The sequence below is a fragment of the Electrophorus electricus genome, chromosome 25, assembly GCF_041902795.1.
Source record: "Electrophorus electricus isolate QZ-2024a chromosome 25, ASM4190279v1, whole genome shotgun sequence".
Lineage (NCBI taxonomy): Eukaryota > Metazoa > Chordata > Actinopteri > Gymnotiformes > Gymnotidae > Electrophorus > Electrophorus electricus.
Genome location: NC_137521.1, coordinates 7,825,001 through 7,852,973, shown reverse-complemented (window position 1 = coordinate 7,852,973; position 27,973 = coordinate 7,825,001). Strand labels below are relative to the sequence as shown.

Genomic DNA, 27,973 nt, shown 5'->3' with positions numbered 1-27,973 from the left:
TTCCCGACACGCAACATGGGGGTGAGGAGGTGTGAACGGACGCAAACACTTGTTTACAAACAGATGTGAGACGGTGACGGGTCGACCCTAACGTTGTTTGGGTTTGGCGTGCCGATCGCTCCTTGGATGCAGAGTTGGGTCAAGGGAGCTCGGCGCGATGCCCGGAGTGTTTGGAGAAGAAAGATAAGCACAGGAAAACATTGTGCGTCGTGCGAGTGGAAGAACGCGCACACTCGGCCATGCGACAGCACTCTTTCCCAGTGTTGGTGTGTGACAGTGTTTAACACGAGCCGCTATCAAATTTGGATGTTCTTTTCATTGATTGCACTCTGTTATGAAGCTCCTGTAGCTCACCTGGTAGAGCAGCGTGCTGGTAACACCAAGGCTGGAGCACCCAGTTGTACTCGTAAAAATATAAGTTCTTCTGGGTAAGAGTGTCTCTTAAAAGCTGTAAGTGTAAACTGTGCCTCACGCTCACTCTGTGGATAGACAGAGTGTCCTTTCCTCCAAACAGAAGGCTTATTTGGATTGGTACAGCTAAAAGTCACAGAAGGTCCTTTGTTTACTAATGAGAAGGTAAAGGCTGAGGCAGGGTATAGTCTCAGAGTCTCTGGAGTTTAATCTCACATGGTAAAGGAACCCTGCTCTGAATAGCAGAATGGTGCCTTCACACACACACACATCATGTTTTAGGTACAGGGAGGTGAGCATAAGAACAATGAAGGAGGGAGAGAGAAAGTGAGAGACAGGAAAAGCGCTATGGGTCAGAGGTATAGCAAGCCTACCTCCACCCATGATGTGATGACACCATTTCTAACATGCTGCAGGTGTGTGTGTGTGTGTGTGTGCGTGTGCGTGTGTGTGTGTGCGTGTGCCTGTGTGCGTGTGTGTGTGCATGCATATGAGAGAGAGCGAGAAAGTGAGTGTGTGTTTGTGTGTGCGTGTGTGTGTGCGTGTGTGTGTGTGTGTGTGCGTGTGCGTGTGTGTGTGTGCCTGTGTGTGTGTGTGTGTGTGTGTGTGTGTGTGTGTGTGTGTGCATGCATATGAGAGATAGCGAGAAAGTGAGTGTGTGTGTGTGCGTGTGTGTGTGCGTGTGTGTGTGCGTGTGTGTGTGCCTGTGTGTGTGTACAACAGGCAACAGGAGAGCTTTGATGTGTAAGCCAACTTGGACTCGCATCGAACCCAGACCAGCCAGCACACTGTTTTTGTTCAAACACAAAACATACGCACGCACCCCCATGCGCACACACACACACACACACACACACACACACACACACACACACACACACACACACACACTCACTTTCTCGCTCTCTCTCATATGCATGCACACACGCACATATTAATTTACACACATACTTCTGCCTTCTGTCTAAAGGGAACACTAAAAGTAATGTAATACTATTGCACACTTATTTTTCTGTCAGATGACAGCCCACAAACTGAAAATGATCAACACACAACACACTTCTATAAAAGCTCTTCTCCTTTTATAAAACGCTACAGTGTAATCTTAAAATAAGACAATATAACATGTTTGGCAACAGTGGACTCCTTGGAACAGAGTCATTTCTGCACCCAAATGTGAAAGGTGTTACTAGTTCTAGTTTTTTGAAAGAGTAGTTTTCATACATATATATACACACACACACACACACACACACACACACACACACACAGTGTTGTTTAAAAGTTTGTGAACCCCTTAAATTTGACCTAAAACATCATCAGATTGTCACAAGTCCTAAAAGTAGAGAGAACCAAATCAAACAAATGAGACAAAAATATTAGAGAGAGAACCAAATCAGAGAGAAAATATTAGACTCTGTCATTTATTTATTGAGAAAAAGTATCCAATAGGTATTCAATATCTGTGAGAGGCAAAAGTATGTGAAGTTTTAGGATTAGCAGATAATTTTGAGTCAGTTGTTGTCAATCAATGGGATGACAATCAGGTATGAGTGTGTACCCTGATCTAGCAATGTTCCTGTCTAGGGATCTAGCAAAGTCTGATCTTCACAACACACAAGTGTATCATGGCACAAACAAAGGAGATTTCTGAGGATCTCAGAAGGGCTTTTGATGCTCATTAGTCTAGAAAAAGTTCCCAATCCATCTCTAAAGAGGTAGACCTCACCAATCCACAGTCAGACAGTGTACAAATGGAGGAAATTCAATCATTACCCACCCCAGGAGTGGTCGACCATCAAAGATCACACCAAGAGCAAGGTCCACGAGATCACAAAGGAGCTCAAGGTAACATCTAAGCAACCAAAGGCTTTTCTCACATTGGCTAATGTTCATGAGTCCACTATCAGGAGAACAGTGAACATAATGGTGTGCATAGCAGGGTTGCAAGGAGAAAGAAAAAATCATTGCTGCCCATCTGCAGTTTACTCAAGATCACATGGACAAGCCAGAAGGTTCTTGGAACAATGTTTTGTGGATAGATGAGACTAAAATTGATCTTTTTAGTTTAAATGAGAAGCATTATGTTTGGAGAAAGGAAAATGCTACATTCCATCATAAGCAGCTCATCCCTTCTGTGAAACACATTGGTGGTAGTGTCACGGTTTTGACCTGTTTTGCAGCAGCTGGACCAGGGTGGACTGCCATTGTGGATGGAATTATGAATTTCCGAATTATACCAGCAAATTTTAAAGGGAAATTTCAGGCCGCCTGTCCGCAAACTGAACCTCACGAGAACGTGGATGATGCAGCAAGACAACATCCCTAAACACACGTCATTCTATGAATGAAAAATAAAGTTAAGTTTTGAAATGGCCACATCAAAGTCCTGGCCTTAATTCATTAGTAATGTTGTGGAAGGACCTGATTCAAGCAATTCATGGGAGGAAACCCACCGATATAATTGAGCTAAAGCTGTTTTGTACCTGTAGTATCATGCCAGATACTAATAGCAAAGGTTCACATGCTTTGCCCCTCACAGATATATAATATTGGACCACTTCCCTCAATAAAAAAATGACAGAGTATAATATTTTTGTCTCGATTGTTTGATTTGGCTCTCTATCTACTTTTAGACCTTGTGTGACAATCTATTTTTAGGTCAAATTTATGCAGAAACTTCTAAAGGGTTCACAAATTTTCAAGCACCACTGTTTGAGATCTCTCTCTCTCTCTCTCTCTCTCTCTCTCTCTCTCTCTCTCTCTCTCTGTATATATATATATATATATATATATATATATATATATATATATATATATATATATATATATATATATATATATATATATACGCACACATGCACACAGCTGTGAGCTTTGTCCGTCATGCTGTTGTGTGGGTGACTGTAGACTGAAGCTGTAAATCTGCAGCCTTCCCATTTGTTTCCTGAGAGGTCACATACATCATAATAGTTCAAGTTGAGTTTTTGAGTTTAAGAAGGCTTAAATGCCCTGTGCCATGGTGATTGCTGCCCCCCCCCCCCCCCACACACACACATTTGGAGAAATCCCATTTGCAGAAAATCGATGTCTTCTTTCTCTGAGCGGCCATGACGTTGGAAGTGATTTGTGCCTCTTTCATCGTCCTCCAGGGCGAACGAGAGATGTTCTCTACGTACTGGCATTCTTGAGCATGTGTCGAGAGCACAGCCAGCCTTTGATGGAGAACTGAGGCATCTTTGTTTCCCAAAAGGCCGATATCTCTCCACCCTTGTCATTTTGATTTGATGGAATGAAGGAGGGGTTCAATCCCATCAACCTGGTGCGGCATGAGCTCGACCAATGCTGCTCCATCACTGCAACCTCCCCACCCTCTCATACAGCCCCCAGTCACACAAATACAAATCTCAGGTGATAGGCGTCTTGATGGAACAAACCACACCAGCTGATTAAGGGCACAGTCACTGACAAGCCTAGAACCCCTTTGCTAGTCCTTAGTGCTTAGCTGTTCTTCAGACGGTGCCATACTATCAGTTGTTATGAAATGTTGGGTATATAATACCATTGCTCACTAAGCTTTGGAATGGATTATACAGCTTTACAAATAGCAGCATGCCAGCAGGACAGCCATACACTCTGCAGCGTCACTGACAGTTCAATGAAGATGGATTCACTGTTACAGCAAGTGAAAATAAACCAGTCCAGAACAATCCTCTGTAAATGAGACAGAATGCAGGGTCTGGGGAGAGGCCAGCCCAAGGGACAGAACCTCAGAGACAGAGTGAGAGAGAGAGAGAGTGAGAGAGAGAGAGAGAGAGAGAGAGAGAGAGAGAGAGAGAGAGAGAGAGAGAGAGAGAGAGAGAGAGTGATGACTTAGGCGACAAAAAGATAGAGGGGGAGGAAGAGTTAGAGAGAGAAAACAAGGGAAAGCGGAAGAGAGAGGGATGATCCAGAGGGCGGTGAACCCCAGATCTGTTTGAAGGCCGTACTACATATTGTACTCAAACATGCTGAACCCTTTAACATTCATGCACACACAATGAACTGAACTTTTTAAACCTTCACTATATGCAACTCACCCAGGCATGCACACACACACACACACACACACACACACACACACACACTTACACTTAAAATGAACTCCTTATAAACCTCTCATTACGTCGTCTAAAGCACATCCATACACACACACACACACACACACACACACACAGTCGCTGCACCTTGCAGTGAGTCTCTCATTCTGGGGCACAGCCGTGTAAACCAGGCTGGCCTTCTTCTGTTCTCCCAGCACAGGAGCAACACCCACAGCCCCAGGCAACACCAAAGCATCGCAAAGTCTAGCTGATGACAACGCGCTTACACATTACTTGTTGACATTTCGCAGACTCCGACATAACCCCTCGCTCTTGTGTAAGTGCCGTTTGCGTTTGGGCATGCCAGTTGGTTAACGTCACGTCTGCGGGGTTTTCTCTGAACTGCAGACTCTGGGTAGTCGTAAAGCAAGGACACCCCCAGTGTACCGCGACGGGCCTTAAGATCCCGTGCCTGTCACAGCTCTGCCCCTCTGAAGAGTCTGATGCTACGTCCTGCCTCCCTTACGCTCACCGAAAGGCATTCGGCACAGAACGGCGAGACAAGACCACGGAGCGGATCGAGGCAGCACTGAGGCAGAAACACCTGCATGTGATGCAGCAGAGTGTGTGTCTGCGGTTGAAAGATGGTGTGGGGTGAGCGGAACGTGGCAGGGTGCATTTGCTGGGCGAGACACGCTGTTTTATTGTGTTTTTCAGTGTGAGCCTCCCCTAAACCTGGCTCCCATGCTGAGTTATGAGCAGGAGAAGTGAGCCGTCTCCTGAAACACCCCAGGCACCCTCTTCACACCCCAGACTGAAACGTCACCTGTTTTAATTTTCTCCGTAATCGATTAGTTGAGTCTTGGGCTGGGTTGAAGCTTGAAAGGTGGAGCGGCATTGTGCCGTTTTGGGATAAATTTGAAGGTGTTAGGTGGAGCTGTGGTGCCTTTCAAAGAAGCCTGAGTGTCCTCTGAGAAAGTGGGCATGCCACTGGTGGGCCCAGGATGGGTGTACGTTATTACCTCTCCAGGCCCATGTGTGTGCTTCACCCTGAGCTCTGCTCTCCACCGAAGATGAACAGGCCATCTCGAATCTCTGGAAGGACGCTCAAAGATTCTCCGTGCGCTCCAGCTCCTGGCCGCTGCTGCACCCAGGGGGAGAGAGTTATGGCCCCGATAGCAGCATGGATCCACTCTCCATTTCAAATGAAGTCAGGCAAAGGATGGGCCAAATAAATCTTGCTCAACTCACCCCACAGCTGACAGAGAGAGAGAAAAGGAGAGACAGAGAGAAATAGAAAGAGAGAGAGAGAGAGAGAGAGAGAGAGAGTGAGTGAAGTGGGGCATTGTCCAGCATAAATTCATATAAAAAATAATTTTTGCTCCAGTAAAGAAAACTTCTAAGACAGGTAACTCATTATAATATACCACAGTTCTTAATTATTAATTTAAAATTGATGATTAATTTAAAACACTGCTCAAAGATAATATTCATTAGGTAAAACATTCTAATGGTTTAATACAGTACATTACTTTGATAACATAAATTATGAAATTATGAAGTTTGCACAGTATATTCTGCTGTTGTGCTGTACTGGGCATTTGCAGAAATGTACAATAATAAATACAATGATATTTTTCCCCAGTTAAACACCGGAGCAAGTCTTTGTGCTCCAGCCCATGCCAGCTTTCGTGCTTGTCAGTACAAATCAAATAATCGATTAGCCTTTCATACCATCTCCCGCGTAGCTGACCATGAAGAAGGAGACCCACATCACTAAGCTCTACAGGCACAACTCTTCACAACTGTGATGTAAGAGTGGAAAAAAAGCGAGTGGTGATTTATGGAGGAGAGCGCTGCTATGGAAGGAATAAATCCCCTTTTGTCTCCTCCTCTCCCCTCTGCCCTGCTATGGACAGCAGTCGGAGTGAGGGATGAGGGATGAGAGGGGGCAGAAAGGAAAGAAAGTGAGATGAAAGAGAGGCGAAGGGGAGGGGAGGGGTGTTGAGGGGGTATTTTACTTCTGCTATAGATTGTCCTCATCTCCCAGAGCCGCTTGCTTCCACCCGGGCTGGGGAGTGCAGAAATACATGCAACAGGTTTATATAGTTCAACTCCAGAAAAAAAAGGGTATCGTTATCCGTTATTAGAAAAGACAGATTTTCAGATTGCACGTGCTTTTGAAACACAAGGTTTAGTTGTAGAATTATAGTCAAATGTTTTAAAGAGGGAAATAACAGCTGACCTTTCAATGAAACGTAATTCAAAAGTATTGGAGAGGAAATCGAGGTGGCATAATCTTTTGCGTTATGTGATTCTGTGCAGGTACGCTTTCTCAAAACAACTTCAGCCATGGCAGCCTAGGGAGACTGGTCTGCTTTCTCTGGGTTACCTTTCCAGTTGCTTCAAATCTGACTCATGGTGGTCTCTCTCTCTCTCTCTGTCTCTCTCTCTCTCTCTCAAACCATTTGTTAGGTGTCACTCATTTTTTTTCACAATTTGACAGAGGTTTGTAAAATGTATATGTGTCTAGGGGTGTAGGTGGAGCTGAGTATGTGTGCAAGAATGTGCACAGCATGCGTGTTACATGGATGTTCACGCTAAGACAAACCGACATAACTAGTAGACATGGCAGGAATAGACATTAGCTCTATTTGACAAGCTGATGAGCATGTTCAGATACAGATCCAGTGACAGTGTGGGTCTAAACTGCTTAGGCAGGGAATGCCGTTGTGTGCAATAGCTGAAGTGTAGAAAATCAGAGATTCTAAACAAGCCACTGTGGCTCAACAGGTCCACAGGTATGACTGGGAGTGAGTGAGAGAGAAAGAGCCAGAGGCAGAGACAGATTACAACGAATTACATTCTACAAGACTGTTCACAGGCACGTCAACACACTACGCCACACAGAACTGACAGCACGGCTGACAAGGGCACTTTCACGCTTACAAATTCTCGAACACATTACACGCTCTCTCTCTCTCACACACACACACGCAAAGTGTTACAGCATGAGCCATAAGAAGTTTCACGGAAGACTTTCTTATTTGAGTATTCTGCCACAGAGACCACACCGCAACACTGCCCAAGACATGCATGCAATATTTATTGACTTCCCTTCTCTAGATGACTTTTAATGAGCAACAGTATTATATTTATAATGTTAAATACATTTATTACTATAATAAGAAAGGTCTGATTCGGTTATATCAATAGTTAGAATAGGTCTATAAAACATTAATAAAGTTCTATTGATTTTGCTGATTATGCTGCCTTCAGTTAATTATCAATCATTATTTCACTCACAAATGATCAATCTCACTAGTAATCAATACTAATAGTTCACATACATATTACATTGGTTTATAATGGTGCATAATCAGATAACTGTTTAGTTCATTTTGTGACTTATACTTAAAATTACATTTCAATTTAAGCAACACAGTCACAGTAACACCAGTGACCCAAGTGGTACTGGCATATGTGTGTGTGTGTGTGGGCGGGGGGGGGGGGGGGTCATCTCAACAGCATATTCAGAACCTAGTGTGGTTGTTTCTACCCTTTCTGGAAACCCCTGAAACATAACATTTATACAGTGTTTATGGAGGACTATCTTCAGCCATAGTGAGTTCCTGATGAATCCCATATTGCATTACAACATGCACTAAATGCAGAGGAAGCGTTGATTTAGCGTCTTTGATTCAGGCCTCAGTGCAGGATCCAGTAGCAGCCTGTTACACTATTTCAGGTGCTTGATCAGGTGATGCCATTGCTAGGAAAACATGGCATGAAACAGACAAGAAACGTCCTCAAAATGACTCATGGTGATGTGAGAAAAAGAGAACAGGAGGATGGAGAGAGATAGTTGCACCATGGCTTTGTTTACTTGAGCAAACAAATGCTTGTATGAGTTATAAACACAGTAATCTGGTGTGGCAGTGGTCATGCTGAGAGAGCCAGGGAGAGAGTGCATGCTCGCCCATTTGGTGTAGAGCTGAAGTTGATATGCAGCATTAAAGATGCAGTAAGCAGAAATATTTACATGAGAGAGCCAGGGAGAGAATGCATGCTCACCCCTTTGGTGTAGAGCTGAGGTTCATGTGCAACATTAAAGGTGTGATATGCAGAAATATTTGCATAACAATTGAATGAACACCAAGCATTTTTCTTTGTAACTTGTTACATGCAACATTTTCAGACTGTCTGTTTTCTGCACAAAAATGTATTACATCATTACTTGACATACATCACTCTTAATACTTAATTCACTGGAGGAATTTGAATAAATATTAAATATTGCCCTAGTTACACAATGGGAATGTGACTTCTGTGATTAAGGCCAAACATAATAGTGGTAGAGGGATTGATATGGTCCCATTCACACATGAACATGCAGGCGACACACTCTTTCTCTGACACACACACAAACATACACACACACACACACACACACACACACACACACACACACACACACACACACACACACACACACACACACACACTTTCATGTTGAATGCTATACAACAGAGTTGCTTAACTGCACAGGATTGAAAGACAGAATGGTCTTTCTGCATGGATAAAAGATTTGTCGCCTTTTGCTTCGCACCTCAATATATTCTTCAAATAATTCTTAAAACACCGTAACTGGCGCTCAAGGCCTAACACCACCCTGCTCTACAGGCAGAGTTATTTAAGAGTCAAATCCTTGCGCATGTTCACTAGAGACTTAGAGAGATCAGAGGGAAACTTCAGGCTGGAGTGTGCAGTGCGGCTCAACTCCTCACTACGTTAATGTCACTCTCAGAACCCACCGCCTTCCACTCGCTTCCCCCGTTCACACCGTGCAGAGCGGACCAGTGCGAGCAAAAGTGAGTCCAGACAGACAGCGGGAGGAGATCATGACGATGCAGGGGAACGCTAATGACCTGGCAAGCTGCTGGTGCACCTACAGGGGGTCTTCCCTTCCTATAGATAGTCATTTTTTGTCTCCTGGCAGCAGCAGAGCGGCGAGACCATTACAGTCAGCGTTGAAATCCTTTACATGTTTGGGGGTTGACCAGTTCTCCACGAAGATGGACTGAACTGATTATAAGTTCTCATGTATATATTCTATGTTGTTCAGTATGTCTCTAGAGTGGCTAAGCAGTCAAAGTAGATGACAAACATTATCAAAGACTGATTTGGGATTAAGATCTTAGATTAAAGTCACAGGGACCATAAACATCAGCAACGATCAAACCATACACCCAGTGTGCTTGGCAGGTATTGATCATTAGCATCTAGTCCCAACACTGGAGCTCAGTGTTAGTTCTCCAGACCTTTTACTAGATACCTGCCCTTCTCTGGTACATGGTTGTATGTCTTATCATACCAAAAACAACTTATTATGGAGACATCAGTGTAAACGGGTGCAGCCATCTATTGATCCCACAGATTCTCACTCTGCTTACAGGCGGCTGAAGCTCAGAGGGCATAGCTGTGATCTTAGGGTACAAATGTGTGTGCATGTGAGCTGCATAGTTTAAAAACAAGCTGCAAAAGAGGTTTGTAACTTTTTGAGAAGCTTCCAAAGCACTTGAACAAGTGTGAACGTGAAAACCTTCCACCTCCTCTGTCCCTCCCCATCTATAAATGTGAGACAGTAAATCAGCCACTGTGTGAGGTACTGCTTCAGATGACAGTGGGAAAATCCTCTCTGCTGTGCTCTCTTTCCTCAGTGAGCACCCCTGATATTTTGAGAGTGTCATATATTTGATGACCTTAACCTAACTACATGAATACTGCTCATGGATATCAGATTGAAATGATCCATTCATTCATGCATGCACCTACACTACCTGCCCTTTACGCATCTTTTCATAGATACAGCTCATTATTATGCAAAATTACAATGCGCACGCCAAATAATGAGGAGTGCCCTGAGCAATAGGCTTCCCCACAACTTGCTGCTTTTCAGTCTCATATAGCTATAAGACAAAGGGGATGGGCGAGGCATCGCTTTGCTTTCGGTGTGCAGAATGTGAGAGATTAGTCTAGTCTACACGTGTATATTACCGCTGGACAGTGACTTTAACTGGGTTTGTAATCAATTTATATGGTATATGAGTAATATAAGGGGTGGAAATAGTAGCTAAAATAAAAAAGGATGAAAAAGTTACAGCAAATGAACACACACTCTCACACACACCTATCGTCCTCTGGAAAGATGTCGCAATATGTGGGGCCAATAGTTCTTCCCTGCATGATCAAATGCTAATAATGACCATGTCACAGTAATGATTTCAGAAGTGGACATGTGGAAGAACACCTGGCTAACATAGCCGGGTTTCTTTTTCTGGCCAGAAAGGAGAGAGGACACCATAGTCTCCCCATTCCTGAATCAGAGCCAGACCTGATGACACTGAACAGGCCCAAGTGTTACCCAACCCCCACCCCAGCCCACCCCCCCCCACACACACACACACACACACATACACACACACACACACTCACACACACACACTCACACACACACACACACACACACTCACACACACACAAACACACACACATACACACACACCCTCATGCACACACGCACAGACACATACACACACATGGCCGCGCGCACACACTCATGCACACATGCACAGACACATACACACGTACGCGCACACATACACGGATGTACACACACACACACACATGCAGGAATAGACTATGAGCTCACAGCTGCCTTTGACTCTTTCGCAGGTGCTTCTGTCCAGAGTGGTCACCTTGAGTTGTTAATCAGTTTATAAAATAAAAGTGCTGACAGCGCACAGGACATGACCATGATGGTATAAAGAGAATCAAGCAGTCTTACTCGCTAGCAGAACGGGGCAAACGCTTTAATTGTAGGGTATTCGCGTTCCTGTTTCATTCCTTTGCCCGTCATTTCACAAGCAAAGTCAATTTCTGCTCTATATTTACTGGGCCCCTAAAGAGGCAAATATCGTCAGCTACCATGTCCTTAGTAATGACGGAGTGCTTTGACAGACAGACCTCATTGAGTTGATTGTCATGTATAGGAACGGGCTATATTCATTCATCTTGAATCCGAATTCAGATTTTAAAAGATTACATGATTTTGCATTTGCTTGGTCACAGTTATTATAAGACTACAGTAAACCTTCTTATCACGTAGACACTTTCATACCAGAGCAATTAACCCCCAGCCTTTTACAGCAGGTAGCTTGTATGATGCGCCGGCTCAACTTTTCATGGCACAAACTTTTCATGGCCGTGTCTGTTAATTCTAATTCAGTGGGTGACCCACTGGTCACATGCATTACACTAATTGTAATTAATCTAATTGGCCATTAAGTCTGAGAGAAGTTATCAGAGGCATGCTAAATGTAGTTAAGATGCATGATGTCATCTTATTAAAAATGACCTGGTTTACATAAATGCAGTTCATGATTGTCTATCAGGTGACAGGAGACAACTGTCCAGAGGATAACGACTTCCTTCCTTCCTTTTGGTTTCTCTCAAAGCTCCCATATAGTGTGAAACTTTCTTTGGTGGACTGAGGTCAGTTTACGTGCTAATCTGAAATGGCTCAGAATAATATACACGTGCAGAGTGCTGACTTGAAACCAGCACCTCCACATCATGTCCTTTAGTAATTTGTGTTCACTGCATTGCTTTGCATTGATATGCCTCAGAAAGGTCAGTGTGGTAGGGTTTACTGACATCGGCCATGTTCTTTTTGTGAAGCAGATGAGTCACTGGACTGATCGGACTGTCTGCTACAAAGTGGTTTTCTTAATTTATCTTATATGCACATCATACAAACACTCTCTCTTTCTCAGCCTCTACTATCTACTAATGAGGCAGTTGATAGTAGTTTAGGCTGAAGAAACATAGTCTGCTGTAAATCCATGGTGTCTGAATATTATTAATTTTATTTGGTTATGGGTTTGGTTTTGTTTATTTGTTGTTTTTTTTTATTAACAAAAAACCCCTAAAGCATGTTTGTTTGTTTGTTTGTTTGTTTGTTTGTTTAAAACTAAACTAAACAAACAAAAACAGCCACAACCCTTCTCAACCTCCAGATTCTATAGCCTGTGGTACTAGTTTTGGGAAACATTTAAACAGAGAAAAATTACCCTCGTTTGGGATCTAAACATAAACAGCAGAAGTGTTCTTTCTGTCCCCTGTGAAAGCACCAGTTTTGGGTTAGCTCATTCCTCCAGTAGTCCACTAGATATTTGGGCCTCCTGTTTGACCAGGCTGCATTACAATAAATGTTTCCTAGGAATGCAACAACTCAGGGGGTTCTAAGTTTTTACCAGACCCGATCATTTCTCGCTTAGACTTTATTTCCTCTAAACACAAACTTGTGCATTCGCAAGGACATCTTATTTTGTAAGATGATGATAAATGATAAAATAAAGGCTTTTTAGCAATAAAATAGGGATAGTGTTGTCTTCGCCTCCTTCTGCTTCTGGCTTTGATCATGACGATGATGGTCCGTACTAGGACGTTTTATGTTAGGACTGTTAGGTTCAAAGTAGGATCCATCGCAATTTGCAGTCTGTCTGATTTAAGTTTTTACCGCAATAACACCCCTCGGTTTAGGTTTTTGTAACGTGGCATTATCTAACGACTTTGTGGGTTCGTTGCTATATGCTTAACCATTTTTAGTCAACAGGTGGAATTTTGGTGGCGGAAGAACGACTGAAACCTTGCGCGCTCGCGGGCTCTGCTTCTTCCTAATGACGCATCGCGCATCCTGGCCAAACTGAAGCATCCCTCGAGCTCGGGCCCTGTGAACTCTACCCAATAAGAGTTCGCGGCTGCGGGATGTCAACATTCCTCTCAGCCCTCTCCCCACGTCTCCCACCCTCCGGTTTACAGTTCGCGCAGTTCAACGCTCCGGTTAATCTCACGCGGGCTGGTAGCAGTGCGCGCACGGAACTGAGATAGGCTGTCCTAATGGCAGAACGGAGTGGATTTGCCGACCACTTTTATGACACTGGAATATCACTTTGCAGCCAAATAAACCTCATCTTGAAAAGCGAACGGGGAAAGGTGCGCTCTTTCTGTAAGCATACAGCTCTCCTCTGAGACCTCTTACACTTTCAAAAGGAGGTGGGAAAAGGGAGCAAGAAAGAAAGCTCCTCCAGCGCTCGTCTGGCTTGGATTATTTCTGCTGCGTTTGCCAGCTCGTGGGGAATACTTTTAAATGGCACGCGGCAATATCCGGGCAGACACGCGATATTCATCCGTCGAGCCCGCATCGCACGCGCAGAGCGCTGCGTGCGGCCAAATATGATTCATCTTAACTTCACGTCCTAATAGCAGCAGCCTTATATTGTTCAAGCGGAGTTGAGATAGCTTTGTTTTGCATTTTATCCTTCCGAACTACTCGACAAATCCAACAATGTTTGGTTTCAGTAAAATTACTGGATCTCTCCAGATTCTTAACAGATCAACTACCGGCATCAGTAGCGCGTCCTCACCGGACGATGCTCGCGCTTCCTCGCGACTGTACTGCGCGTTCGTTATCCTACTCCTCATCATCACTCCGCGCGTGGACTCGTCCTGGTGGTGAGTAGCCTGTGGTTCTCTCTCTCTCTCTCTCTCTCTCTCTCTCTCTCTCTCTCTCTCTCTCTCTCTCTCCACCCGAAGTGCTATTTAGTTTTCTATTGTTTTATTCCAGAATTGACATTTTTGAGCAAAGCGATAGTGATGCTCAGTTAGCAGTTCCTACTGTTCCTTCCGTCTAGTAGCTGTTTTTAAAAGTTGCACTGAAATTACTTATTGTAATTAATTAAACGAACAATATCAGTTTTTTCATTATTCACTACCATTAATCAACAAAGTAAATCAATACAGCAATATGACGTTAAATTTAATCCGTGTTATTCAACCATTTACATACATGAAATTGTTAAATATATCCATTTCGCGAAAGAGTTTTGTCGGGCAGGTAGGAGATTTTAACAACACTCCTCTTTTAAATTAGAACTTTTTTACTTACTTTGTATTTGTGATTTTGTAATTTCCAAAGAGTCACTAACACGACACTTTTTCCTCCATCCCTTTTAATGAAGCTGAAGGAAGATTCATCCGCCCAGGCTCTGCAGAACACATCTCCAGTGCTGAATTAGGACCGTAATTGTTTGTGTCTGGCTGGAACTGAATGATCGCAGCAGGCGATCATTCACCGCTCTAGGTGTTAATTCACTACCGGGGATTTCGCTAGGCTACGTACAATACCAGCTATGTCGGAGCTTTATATTAGAATTGTGGCGAGCAGTTTTTTGAGACATGTATGTGGAGTTTTGACAGTTAACCCAGCAACAGCCTAATAAAGAAATACATGAAGCCTAATAAATGTAATCTGTGTCAGGCCCTGTTGGCTAGATATGCACACGCTCTGTTGGAGACTACCGACACAATGGAGCAGAACAGATATTAATATATCGTACAATCTCTCTCTCTCTCTCTCTCTCTCTCTCTCTCTCTCTCTCGCTCTCCCGCTCTCTCTCTCTCTCTCTCTCGCTCTCCCGCTCTCTCTCTCTCTCTCTCTCTCTGTCTGTCACTCTATCTGTGTGCTGTGTATGTATCTCTCTCTCTCTCTCTGTCTGTCACTCTATCTGTGCTGTGTATGTATCTCTCTCTCTCTCTCTCTGTCTGTCACTCTATCTGTGTGGTGTGTATGTATATCTCTTTCTCTCTCTATCGCTCTCTCTTTCTCTCTGTCTCTATCTTTCTCTAATCCCCTCATCCATCACCTTAAACAGACAGAGGGCTCCTCTTAAGCTACCGAGAAGCCTGTTAGTGTCTCATATGAGTGAACTTATTCTCTCTCTCTCTCTCTCTCTCTCTCTCTCTCTCTCTCTCTCTCTCCCCCTCTTGCGCACAAACACACACACACACACACACACACACACACACACACACACACACACACACACACACACACACACACACACACATACATACACACACAGACACACTGATTGCCTGATTAAAAGTTTCCTTCCAAATTTCTTCTGAATGTAGGGAACCACACACCTTGGCTCTCATATATAGCTGTGTTTTACTGCTACACACACAATTAGACAAACCAAATGTAGACAATAAGCAAAATAAATATGGAGTTCCTGTCCAGCTTCTGATGTCTTGCCTGGAAAGTGCAGCTTCGATAGGTGAACAACAACAATTAGCAACAATAGGCAACAATTAACATAATGCAAGAAACGCTTCTTAAATCATCGTATTTGATAGTAATGTGTTAAATGAGCTAGCTAAAGCAAGCTTTCTGTCCAGGAGGAGCAGGATAAGGATACACTTGGTGGTGATAGTAGTGGTGGTGGGGGGAGGGGGTTACGATAGTTTAGTTTTTTGTCTCTTTTCTGCAGAAACAACAGTAAGAAAATCTATCAAAAACAAATAGCTTGGAAGCTCAAATGAACCTGTATGTAGTGAGCAAAATAAAATAGTAAAGTAGTGATATATATATATATTTATATATATATATATATTTATATATATATATATATATATATATATATATATATATATATATATATATATATATATATATATATATATATATATATATATATATATATATAATGTGCCAGGATCTAATAACATCATTTTCATTATAATTCCTACAAATTCCCTGTGACATCCAGGTTGAGCAAGCAGTCCAGCCTAAGATCTTTAGCTAGCTTTAGCTAACTTTTGCAAGATTACGCTACTTACATATCGGACTAAAGACCACCCAGAAAATACATTAATGTGGACGGAAGGAGCAGGACATTTATGGCCTCATATATTTGGAGAACCTGTGGGGCCCAGAGCTCTTCTTGTCATATATCACATGTATTCCTCCTCATAAAGGTATTATAACTTTTCTTTTAATACAGTAGTGTTACCACATGCTCTTCACAGCGCTGGCACTTCAGAGGTTTATCAGATGCTTTTGTATCTTAAAATTACAGAGCAGGTGTTCAAAAAAGGAGCGCTATCAGTACAAATTATCATCCAAATGATTATTGTTAAGTGAGTAAACCCTACTAGAGACCTGGTCATGACTACAGGAGAAAAAAAGACAGGTTTTCAGTGTTTGGAGAGAGACACAGCTAGTGTTTTATTCAGGTGAATGTGCACGCACACAGACAAAGATGAAGATGATGGTCTGCATCTTATGGGGTTTCTGGCCAGTGCTAACTGACTGTTAAGTTATTGCTGACAAATTAAGTTATCGCTGTACATATAAGTTATTTGCTGACATATTTTTTTTAAGTGGCCAGCTTAATTTTCTCAGTGTCCTTCCGGAGCAGAGAGAAAGAAAAAGTGAGAGAGAGAGAGAGAGAGAGAGAGAGAGAGAGAGAGAGAGAGAGAGAGAGAGAGAGAGAGAAACAGAAACAGTTCTGCCTTGTTGGCTCTCTACCCATCCCTACAAGGGGCAAATCACCACAGTCATGCATTCTTTACCCAGTCAAGCCTAACCATATCTGATCTCACACACACACACACACACACACACACACACACACACACACACACACACACACACACACACCTATCACCCACACACAGTGTACATGAGAGGTTACAGAATGTGTTTTTTATGGTGTGTTGTTATAGTCCTGTGGATAATGATTTACTACAGCAGTAAAAGCAATTCTCCGTTCCACCATCATGTGTGAGAGCAGCACGGTTGTGTGGGAAGCATCTGTGTGTGGGGGGGCTTTGGAGGAGCTACCACCCGTGGTATTATTATTAGCCAGCCTCAAGACAGCCATGCGGCTAACATAGGAGTGGACAGTGTGGACAGTGCGGAGAACTAAATAGGCTCCATTTCAGATCAGCTGCAGCGTTAAGATCAGCGGCCTCGACCCAGTGAAATAGAATCAAGCTCACTTGATCTTGGAATCATCCCGACAGGCTCAGTTCAGAGTGTGGCAGCAGCATCCTGGTTGTGACGCAAAGCATGCTCCGCCTTTAAGCGTAGAAAGAGGAATCTGATTGGTTACTTCCTCTTTTCGTGGAACGAAGTGACATTTCAGATGACAGTCCTCGTTTAATGTGCATAATCTGTGTGCGTGTGTGTGTTCTGTAATGCTGCCCAAGCAGCAAAGAGGTGCGTGTGAGTGTGTGAGTGTGTGCGTGTGTGCATGTGAGTGTGTGCATGTGAGTGTGTGCATGTGTGCGTGTGTGTGTGTCAGCCTTAGTTAACGGGAGCATAAGTAAAACAGTAAACATATAGCGGGCAGTGATGAACGGGACCTCCATAACAGGAATGGAAACTGTTGAGAGAGAGAGTGAGAGAGAGAGAGAGAGAGAGAGAGAGAGAGAGAAAGAAAGAAAGAACGAGTGGTTGAGAGAGAGAGAGAGAGAGAGAGAGAGAGAGAGAGAGAGAGAGAAAGAAAGAAAGAACGAGTGGTTGAGAGAGAGAGAGAGAGAGAGAGAGAGAGAGAGAAAGAACGAGTGGTTGAGAGAGAGAGAGAGAGACAAACAGGTGAGAGTCCAGCTATCCTGCTATCTCAGATATACGTTTGATTATGAGAGGTTGAGTGCAGTTAGCAGAGCTCCTGGGAGTTCAGCATTTCTCTGTGCTCCTGTATAGTCCTCATTGTCCATGTCTGCCTGGGATTTATAGCAGCTGGGCGGAGTACCAGCACCACTGCTCACACTCCTAATGCAGAGGGTTTCCACCACCACAGTCCTCCTGAGTGCTTTGATCAGAGCGTAGCGAAGGTGGTGCACAAATGTGTGCTGGTGTTCCCTCTATTGATTAGCATTCATCAACCTCTTGTGTACATCCAAATACGTCTTACAGTAATGCTACAGCCCAAACCTTGAGAGAGAATTGAGGATCAGTGATGGGAAACTATCATTCGGAACATTTAGTTCAGAGTTATAGTGCTATATTTAATGCATAGTAGTGCAATTTTTAACCATTTAAACAAGTTTGAGTTTAAATATTTATTAAGATTAGATTTTCTTTACGAGTTTATGAATCGTGATTACAAAACTGTGTGTACATATTTGGATGTGTGTGTGTGTGTGTGTGTGTGTGTGTGTGATAGGTACATCGGAGCTTTGGGGGCACGAGTAATATGTGATAACGTCCCTGGCCTGGTGAACAAGCAGAGGCAACTGTGTCAGAAGTATCCAGACGTGATGCAGTCTATCAGCGAAGGTGGGAAGGAGTGGATTCGCGAGTGCCAGCACCAGTTCAGGCACCATCGCTGGAACTGCAGCACACTGGACCGAGACCACACCGTCTTTGGCCGGGTCATGCAGCGCAGTGAGTAGTTCATTGGGCCTGGGCACTATTGTGGGCGGAGCCTGGGAAGTGAGCAAGGGTTCTGTGGGATTGGGCTTGGGTTTGGTGTGGGGGTGTGGGTGTGGCCATGGGTATGGGCACAGTGTGTGGGCATGGGCGTGGGGTATGGGCATGGACGTTGGGTATGGGCTGGGCCATGGGCATGGTTGTGGGGTGTGGGAGTGGGCAAATATGTGGGTGTGGGCCTGTCTGTGGGTCATGAGAGACAAACATTCCAACGGGAAAACAGTGGGGAAGATGCTGAGTGAAGAGTGCACTGTAGAGACAGCAGTACAGACACCTAGAGAGTTCCATCCCACGTCTGAACCAAACCCCCCATTTCATGTAACATACAGTTAGATACAAAAAATTGGGGGGAAGGGGGTTTGGCCAGTAATATAGTAAAAATAGTAAAATAGTATTTTTAAAAAAGGCAGTAAAATTGTGAATGAATGTTGCAGTGCATGTGTTTTACTCTAATCTGGAACTGTGGGTAAATATTAGGAGAAATAAAATTCTGTGTGTTTTGATTAATGCACTCATTTATCTGACACAATTTGTCTGACACTACATGTTCACAGTGCTCTTTGAAATGGTTAAGATGGTGCTGGGATATGTAGTTTGAAACAATCAATGCAGCCTTGTGTTGGAATTCAAGGAATACTGTTGTTCAAGGACAGTTGTGTTCTTTCACTTTCCAGTTTGTGTTCTTTCACTTGCCTCTCTCTCTCTCTCTCTCTTTCTCTCTCTCTCTCTCTCTCTCTCTCTCTCTCTCTCTCTCTCTCTCTCTCTCTCACACACACACACACACACACACAGTTCTTAAAGATGTCAGCAATTCACTTAATGCCAGTTATTTCTTAGATATGTATAAGGCTCTATAACATCTACATAAAGTGGCGTGAATGAGTAACATTTCCAGTAATCCTCAGTAATTCCTCTAGTCATATGACAATGGCCATGCTGTCTTACAATCCACTGTCCTCCCATAGCACTGTGGGGAAATGAATGGTTTATATTTTCTCATTTTCAGTTTAGCCAGATGAATCAGTGTGAGTGACTGGAAGCCAAACACAGGCTGTTGGTGGCAGGGTTGCGGGGGTTGGGAAGAGCAGTCTACCTCAGCTGACTTCCACAGAGCAGCAGGGAGTGAGCTATCCAACTGCATGCCTTTAAACAGTTTATCTGAGTGGAGAGGAGCCCATCCCAGAGAGATTATCCCTCTACTAATATTTAAAAGTAACACTTACGCTGCAGGGTGATGCATCCTTTACGCCCTATCAGCGGCCGACGGGCGGGCTAAGCGAGTGTGTGTGATATTGTTTGGGATTGTGAGCCTCTCCCTTAAACAAGATGGAGTGTCTGATTATATTTGTGAGTGAGTGAGTCTGTGTGTGTGTGTGTGTGTTTGCTGTCATCTCCTCTGATGCCCTTTGTGTTGTTTTCTGTTTTATTTTGCTCTGGTTTTTTTGGGGGGGGTGGGGGGTTTTCTCATTCAGGCAGTCGGGAGGCCGCATTCGTGTACGCGATCTCCTCAGCGGGTGTGGTGTACGCTATTACCCGTGCCTGCAGCCAGGGGGAGCTGAAGACGTGTAACTGTGACCCGTTGAAGCGCGGCAGGGCCAAGGACGAGCGAGGCGAGTTTGACTGGGGCGGCTGCAGTGACAACATTAACTACGGAATAAAGTTCGCTAAAGCCTTCATAGACGCCAAAGAGCGGACGGTGAAGGATGCACGAGCACTCGTGAACCTTCACAACAACCGCTGCGGACGAACGGTGAGCCTAGGACAGTTAATAGGCTTTCGGATGTTTTAAGCACTTTCTAAACAGTTTATAAAGCAGTAACTTATTAACAGATGTTCTGATAAATATGACCTTTGTGAAGCAAACACCAGATTTCAGACATTCTTAGGACATGTCTAATACAGTGGTAGGTACTGGGTTTCACATGGGTTACTCCATGTTCCCTTGGTCATTTTTCAAATGACTATGATTGTTCAGCCAAATAATGACTTCATAAGTAATAAATATGCATAGGTTATGTTTGTTATATATTTGGATGTCGTGAAACCTCATTAAGGCAGTTAGTAACCTCCGTGAACAGTAACATGTCTTCGCATCGTCCCTGCGTGTTTGCACCAGTCAGTGAAGCGCTTTATGAAGCTGGAGTGTAAATGTCATGGCGTGAGTGGCTCCTGCGCGCTGAGGACCTGCTGGCTGGCGATGTCGGACTTCCGGAAGACTGGCGATTACCTCCGCAAAAAATACAACGGCGCCATAGAGGTCACGGTCAACCAGGATGGGACAGGATTCACTGTGGCCAATAAGGACTTTAGGAATGCCACCAAGAATGACCTGGTGTACTTCGAGAACTCGCCCGACTACTGTTTATTGGACAAGGCTGCAGGTAGGAGACACCGGCTGAGGATATCCGATGGAACTGAGCCTGCTAAAAAATACAGGGCAGCTGCAGCGAGGCGTGTGTAGCGTCAGGGGCCTGCAGACTTCAGGAGCCTCAGCTGCCGAGGGCCACCTCATCCCCAAATCAGGCTCCATTAATCTAAAGTGGGTGAATTTGCGTTAAAGAGGCAGCTGAGTATGAGGCCGACCAGATTCTCGGGCAGCAGTAAGACAATTCTCCCACCTGCCCCGCCCGAGCCCCTGCCCGGCAACCCCTGGGGCAACAGAACCAGCAAGGGCTTTGAAGGGGTCAAGGGAGGTGGAGCACGATGTTTCTGCCCCGTTAATCCCTGACACCCTCACACCGTGACCCCCTCCGCCTGCAGGGCCTGCTCAGAGACACATGCTCTGCAGCACACACGCGGCCATTTTCCTGCTGTACTTCACACCCATCGCCGCCTGTCGCACATGCACACACTGTCACATACACGACTGTGTTGCCACAATGACCTCATTGCTGGTAGGAGCAGTACTCTGATACTGCACAGCAACCAACCCTCTGTGCAGGCGAGAGCCACTACAGGGTCGAGTAGGCCACGGGATAATCCAGAGACCAAGAAATCGCTCCCTGACACTACTGGCCTGAGTGGCAGAAATGGTGTTCGAGCTTATTGAAAAGTTGAAAAGTTGTGTACTGTTGGTCGCTAAAGATAAAATACTGTTTGAAATTTGAAACAGAAAAAAATATTCCACAGTGCTTGTCAGGTTTTGAAGGGACACTAATGAAAGAAAGTGTCGTTGTCTCTGGTGACAAACAATCCCTCCGGTATGCCTATAGGTGCCGCACTGTTTGACGTAACGCATGAGTGTATCACCTGCATGGGGGACGCAGGTGTGGGATGTAACGTGTGTTGGGCTGGGGGTGGTGTTAGCCCCTGACGGAGCCCCCCCGTGACTCGTGCCAGGAGTGTCTGTGTGTTTCGTCTGTGGCCGTGTTTGGTTTGGGTTTGTATCTTACTCAGGCAGACAACTTACTCATCTCAGTCACTTGAGCAGAGCAGCCCACCCCCACTTCCCACCCTCCACTGGCCTGCTGGTATTTGCACCCCAGGGACATGGCGGGCTCGTTTTTCAAAAGCCATTCTCCCGCCCTGCCAACATGGCTCTTGAGCTGATGTGAGCGCAGCCGCGGGGCAAGGGGAGACTCCGGTGTCACAATGCCTCGCTGTCCAGAGCCTGTTTAACCCGCAAACACAAGCATGCACAAAGCAAAGTCTTCTATCCCTGAGCAAGTTTAAAGGAACTGAAAGACACAGCAGCTATAAATGTATAGATCTTCAGATGTCTTAGAATGTGTAGGTATTATGACTTTATTTAGCTGTAACGAATTTGTAAGATGGGCAAAATAACTTATGCTTATGTACATAGGCTATGACGTCTTACTTAAATATCTTCAAATATCGGTGCATTTGACCTATTTCTGAAATATTAGCTCAACCATTTACCCCCTTTTGTCTTCAAGGTTCGTTAGGCACAGCTGGTCGTGTCTGTAACAAGACTTCTCGAGGGACAGACGGATGTGAAGTGATGTGTTGTGGGAGGGGCTATGATACGACACATGTTAAACGCATCACTAAGTGTGAGTGTAAATTTAAATGGTGCTGTGCGGTGGAGTGTAAAGATTGTGAAGAGGCAATCGATATACATACCTGCAAAGCTCCAAAACGAGCCGAATGGCTGGACCAGACCTGAAACCATCCCACGTCTTGCCTCACCACACCTCTTCCTGAAGATCTCCTGCGAACAATGGCATTCTGGGATATGAAGTCCATCCCTCATGGTTCCTCTCGCCCTATTCCTTGATGCATGGCTTTATTTTAACCGTCTCTGTGAAAGCACTACAAGTAAAAACTGCATTTCCCATGAGCGCCTTGCACACCTTGCCCAACCAGGCACATTACTCTGCCTCTCTCTTGCTTTTTATTTTTCTGTAATGACCTGACCAGAGGACACTAAAAGTGTAAGAAAGAACTGCGTTGCAACTGTGAACATTTGTTGTTGATGGTTTTTGTGGGATTTCTGTTTTCGTTGTTGTTTTGTTATTTGAGTGATGTTTTGTGCTGCTTTCAAATACTTTAAGGACATTTTAAAATGACTCTGAGCGTCTCTATAATATCATGGCTATTAGCAGAATACTCAAACGTACTTTTTAAAGAAACCACACCTGTGTGCTAAGTTTCAGTTGCATGCCTGCAAAGTTGTCTTGCGTGAACATCTAAGAATGGAGCCAATGGCATGAAGACATACAAAGGCCCACAACTTTGCACACTTTCCACTCACTCTGTGGTCGGAATTGCAACCGAAATTCAAAAAGTTTTGGTTTTTTTTTACTTTCTGAAAGACGAAAAGAGAGAAAAAAAGCAGTAATAAAATCCATCTGATGAGCCTGAGAACATGAGCTAACCAGTGAGCAAAAACGAAACATTATTTTATCACCCTCAATAAAGGGAAACACATCACGGCATGAGTATAATGACACCAGAACCATGTCAACAACAGCAACATAAAATGAACGTACTTGTGTTTTGTGTGACTCATGACATTGCTGTTACTGAAATAATGGTGTCAGATAGATGCTGATGCTCTGTTTTGGCTCTTCTTTTAAACTTGTGTAAACTGCATTGGTATTTTTGAACCAAGGTTGACATAAAAAATGAGTATTACAATACCCTTGTCAAATCTTGTCTCCTGAGCTGAATTTAACAAAACAAATACAACCTTTGACTGTTAATGAGCAGTAAAGGTTAGACTAGTGACCGGCTACCTTCAGAAATGAGTTATTTCAATGCTTGAGAAAGGAGGAAAGAGCATGTGGGCTGGTGGAGGGTCCAGGCAAATAGTCTGGAATACAGACACCTTCCCTCCAGGATGAGGACACTGCTGATTGGCTGATAGCCAACTGATTATCTTGACGATTGGGCAGCTGGGCAGGTTGGCAGCAGGTAAATGCTCGTGTGACCTCACAGGTTTAACAGAGCCCATCTTATCAAAGTGCATAGTTTCGAGCAATCCTCCTGTTTTTGGAAGAAGGGCCCTTATTAGGCAAGTGTTTATGCACAACAGCCTAAACTGAATATAAAGTAAATGCGTGGGGTATAATTATCTAGGATCTGGGAGTGCTGATCTCAGTCCTGACACCCCAAACTATTGACTGACTACTTAATTAGAGCATAAAAGACAAGAAACTAATCCGAGATCATCACTTGCGAACCTACTTTTGAGGAGGTTAATACATTCAATCATAGGCACATAAAGATGACAGCTTACTTTTTCAGATCTCAGCAAGTGAAGTGTGCATTTTCCAGACAACTGTGCTAGGACATAGTCATATTTCCTCACCACTCGGTACTATTGCAGAGGCACTTTTAGGGGCGTATGGGAAATGTAGTCTCCTGGGTATGTGGGTGTCCCCTGTGTGTATTGCTCAAGCAAGGGAGCAGTTGTTGCATTGCTGTCCAATGGTTTTCCCTACCTGCTGAGCAATGTGCTATAACACTTCTTGTAATGCGCCGGGATGGTGTATGTCTTCCACGGCAATGAGATCAGTGCTCTTCTGCCTGGAAGCACTCCTGCACTGGAGCCCTCCCGGCACAGAATGTGGGCTACATTATCCAAGAATGTGTTTCTCCAAGGTACAGCAGCTTCAGGGAATGTTTCCCACTGTGCCGCACAGGAGAGTTTACTCAGATCTGCATGATGTACTAACTCTTTGGGGATAATCGTTTTTGAGGCATTGTGTTTTTTCTGTGCACACCTTAATCTTAACCTCAGTAAGCAAAAATAAATGTTTGAAACACATCCACACCATTTAGCTGACACGTTTAGCCAAAGCAACTTACAATTCTGGTTGAATACAACATGAGCAATTGAGGTTAAGGGTCTTGCTCAGGGGCCCAACGGTGGGGCTTGAACAGGCAACCTAAACTAGTCAGGCAACCTACTGATTACTAGTACCTTAACCAATGAGCTACCACTGCCTAGCTAGCCACCCACCCTCACACAGACACATCCACTCACCTTCACACAAACATATCCACACATCCACTACACAAACACATCCACACACAAACAGACCATACAGACCAAACAGACCAGACACAAAATCCATACACCTACTCACATACACAAACGCATCTTCATTTGCAATAAGGAGACATCAAGCAAAGTGCTAACATTAGCACCGCTGAACATCAGCTATTATCAGTCCGACCTCAAACCCTTCTGCATTCTGGTGTGTCTGCAGTCTGTTCTGCATCTTATCCATTACTGTCTGACCTAACTTGGTACAGTACTTTTGGCCTCATATGGGAACAGATGGAAGCAATATGTTAGCAGAGCCTTTAAAGATTTGTAACTGCAGAAGCTGGAAATCAGGCTAATCCGGATGCTACAGGCCATTCTAGCAGCTAATCATCATTGTTACATAATGAGGGGAAATTAGAAACGCTCTTAAGGGCTTTTAATGTGACCCCAGAGACACGGCTTTTCTCAAGAGCTGTGTGGCTACACAAAGAGGAGCAGGCAGACAGGGAGAATAGACAGAAGGAAAGAGAGAGAGAGACAGACAGACAGACAGAAAGGAAAGAAACTTCATATTGGTAGGCAGCAAACAGGCAGCCTGGCGTTTTGACTCGCACTCACTGGCGAGTTCAACGTTTGCTCTCTAGGGTGATCGGGTGCACAGCTCAGGCTGGAAGAGAAGCTGTCGAAAATGAATTATGAAAGATAGACTCAGGGAAGCTGCGTCAGGGATGACGTGAATCGTTCATGGTTTTGCAGCTTCGGCCAGTTCAGGGGAACTGCGGTTGGCCAGCAGAACTAAACTTATAGCTGTGAACAACTTGGTCTGCGTAATGTTTGCAGCAGGTCTGTTTTTGTGTCTTTTTTTTTTCTCGTTTTTTTGTTGTTTTTATCCTTCCTGGCTGTCCATTTACTCATTATTCATTATTATTATGCTGTGTGAATTTAAAGACTCAGGACTGTGTGCTGTGTGAATGCGGGAACTCAGGACTGTGTGCTGTGTGAATGTAGAGACTCAGGACTGTGTACTGTGTGAATTTAAAGACTCAGGACTGTGTGCTGTGCGGATGCGGGAACTCAGGACTGTGTGCTGTGTGAATGTAGAGACTCAGGACTGTGTACTGTGTGAATGTAGAGACTCAGGACTGTGTGCTGTGTGAATGTAGAGACTCAGGACTGTGTACTGTGTGAATGTAGAGACTCAGGACTGTGTACTGTGTGAATGTAGAGACTCAGGACTGTGTGCTGTGTGAATGTAGAGACTCAGGACTGTGTGCTGTGTGAATGTAGAGACTCAGGACTGTGTACTGTGTGAATGTAGAGACTCAGGACTGTGTGCTGTGTGGACGCGGGGACTGAGGACTGTGTGCTGTGTGAATGTAGAGACTCAGGACTGTGTGCTGTGTGAATGTAGAGACTCAGGACTGTGCTGTGTGAATGTAGAGACTCAGGACTGTGTACTGTGTGAATGTAGAGACTCAGGACTGTACTGTGTGAATGTAGAGACTCAGGACTGTACTGTGTGAATGTAGAGACTCAGGACTGTGTACTGTGTGAATGTAGAGACTCAGGACTGTGCTGTGTGAATGTAGAGACTCAGGACTGTGCTGTGTGAATGTAGAGACTCAGGACTGTGCTGTGTGAATGTAGAGACTCAGGACTGTGTGCTGTGTGGACGCGGGGACTGAGGACTGTGTGCTGTGCGGATGCGGGAACTCAGGACTGTGTGCTGTGCGGATGCGGGAACTCAGGACTGTGTGCTGTGTGAATGTAGAGACTCAGGACTGTGTGCTGTGCGGATGCGGGAACTCAGGACTGTGTGCTGTGTGAATGTAGAGACTCAGGACTGTGCTGTGTGAATGTAGAGACTCAGGACTGTGTGCTGTGTGAATGTAGAGACTCAGGACTGTACTGTGTGAATGTAGAGACTCAGGACTGTACTGTGTGAATGTAGAGACTCAGGACTGTACTGTGTGAATGTAGAGACTCAGGACTGTACTGTGTGAATGTAGAGACTCAGGACTGTACTGTGTGAATGTAGAGACTCAGGACTGTACTGTGTGAATGTAGAGACTCAGGACTGTGTACTGTGTGAATGTAGAGACTCAGGACTGTGTACTGTGTGAATGTAGAGACTCAGGACTGTACTGTGTGAATGTAGAGACTCAGGACTGTGCTGTGTGAATGTAGAGACTCAGGACTGTACTGTGTGAATGTAGAGACTCAGGACTGTACTGTGTGAATGTAGAGACTCAGGACTGTGCTGTGTGAATGTAGAGACTCAGGACTGTGTACTGTGTGAATGTAGAGACTCAGGACTGTGCTGTGTGAATGTAGAGACTCAGGACTGTACTGTGTGAATGTAGAGACTCAGGACTGTACTGTGTGAATGTAGAGACTCAGGACTGTGTGCTGTGTGGACGCGGGGACTGAGGACTGTGGTGTGTGTGAGTGCAGGGATTGGAGTGTGTAGGCTGCAAGTGATGGGGCATAATGAGAGAGCCTTGGGCAGATTAGGGGAGATACACGCTCAGCTCCTCGGGAGGAGGAGAGAAGAGAAGAGAGGTGGGGATAAGACGACTCGATGCAGGAGAGGAGTGGAGGAGACAGGAACAAGAAATAAAAGTTCTGCTGTTTGAAAAAAAGGTGAGAGTGAGAAAGAGAAAGTGGGACTGAGAACAGAGA

At 44.5% G+C, this 27,973-nt stretch overlaps 1 protein-coding gene across 1 annotated transcript; it reads left to right on the top strand.

Annotated features, from left to right (window-relative positions):
- Window positions 1-13,390: 13,390 nt before the first annotated feature.
- On the top strand, window positions 13,391-23,934 carry wnt2bb (wingless-type MMTV integration site family, member 2Bb). Its single transcript, XM_027001288.3, has 5 exons — window positions 13,391-14,066; window positions 18,569-18,789; window positions 20,307-20,584; window positions 20,951-21,215; window positions 22,731-23,934. The coding sequence occupies exons 1-5, from the start codon at window positions 13,900-13,902 to the stop codon at window positions 22,958-22,960; spliced, it is 1,161 nt and encodes a 386-aa protein (XP_026857089.1). The 5' UTR covers window positions 13,391-13,899; the 3' UTR covers window positions 22,961-23,934.
- Window positions 23,935-27,973: the final 4,039 nt, after the last annotated feature.

Excerpts from the sequence above, each read along its gene's own strand:
- wnt2bb (XM_027001288.3), top strand. The coding sequence starts at position 13,900 with ATGTTTGGTTTCAGTAAAATTACTGGATCTCTCCAGATTCTTAACAGA. Across the intron at positions 14,067-18,568 it reads CGCGTGGACTCGTCCTGGTG|GTACATCGGAGCTTTGGGGG; the intron begins GTGAGTAGCCTG and ends TGTGTGTGATAG. Across the intron at positions 21,216-22,730 it reads TTTATTGGACAAGGCTGCAG|GTTCGTTAGGCACAGCTGGT; the intron begins GTAGGAGACACC and ends TTTGTCTTCAAG.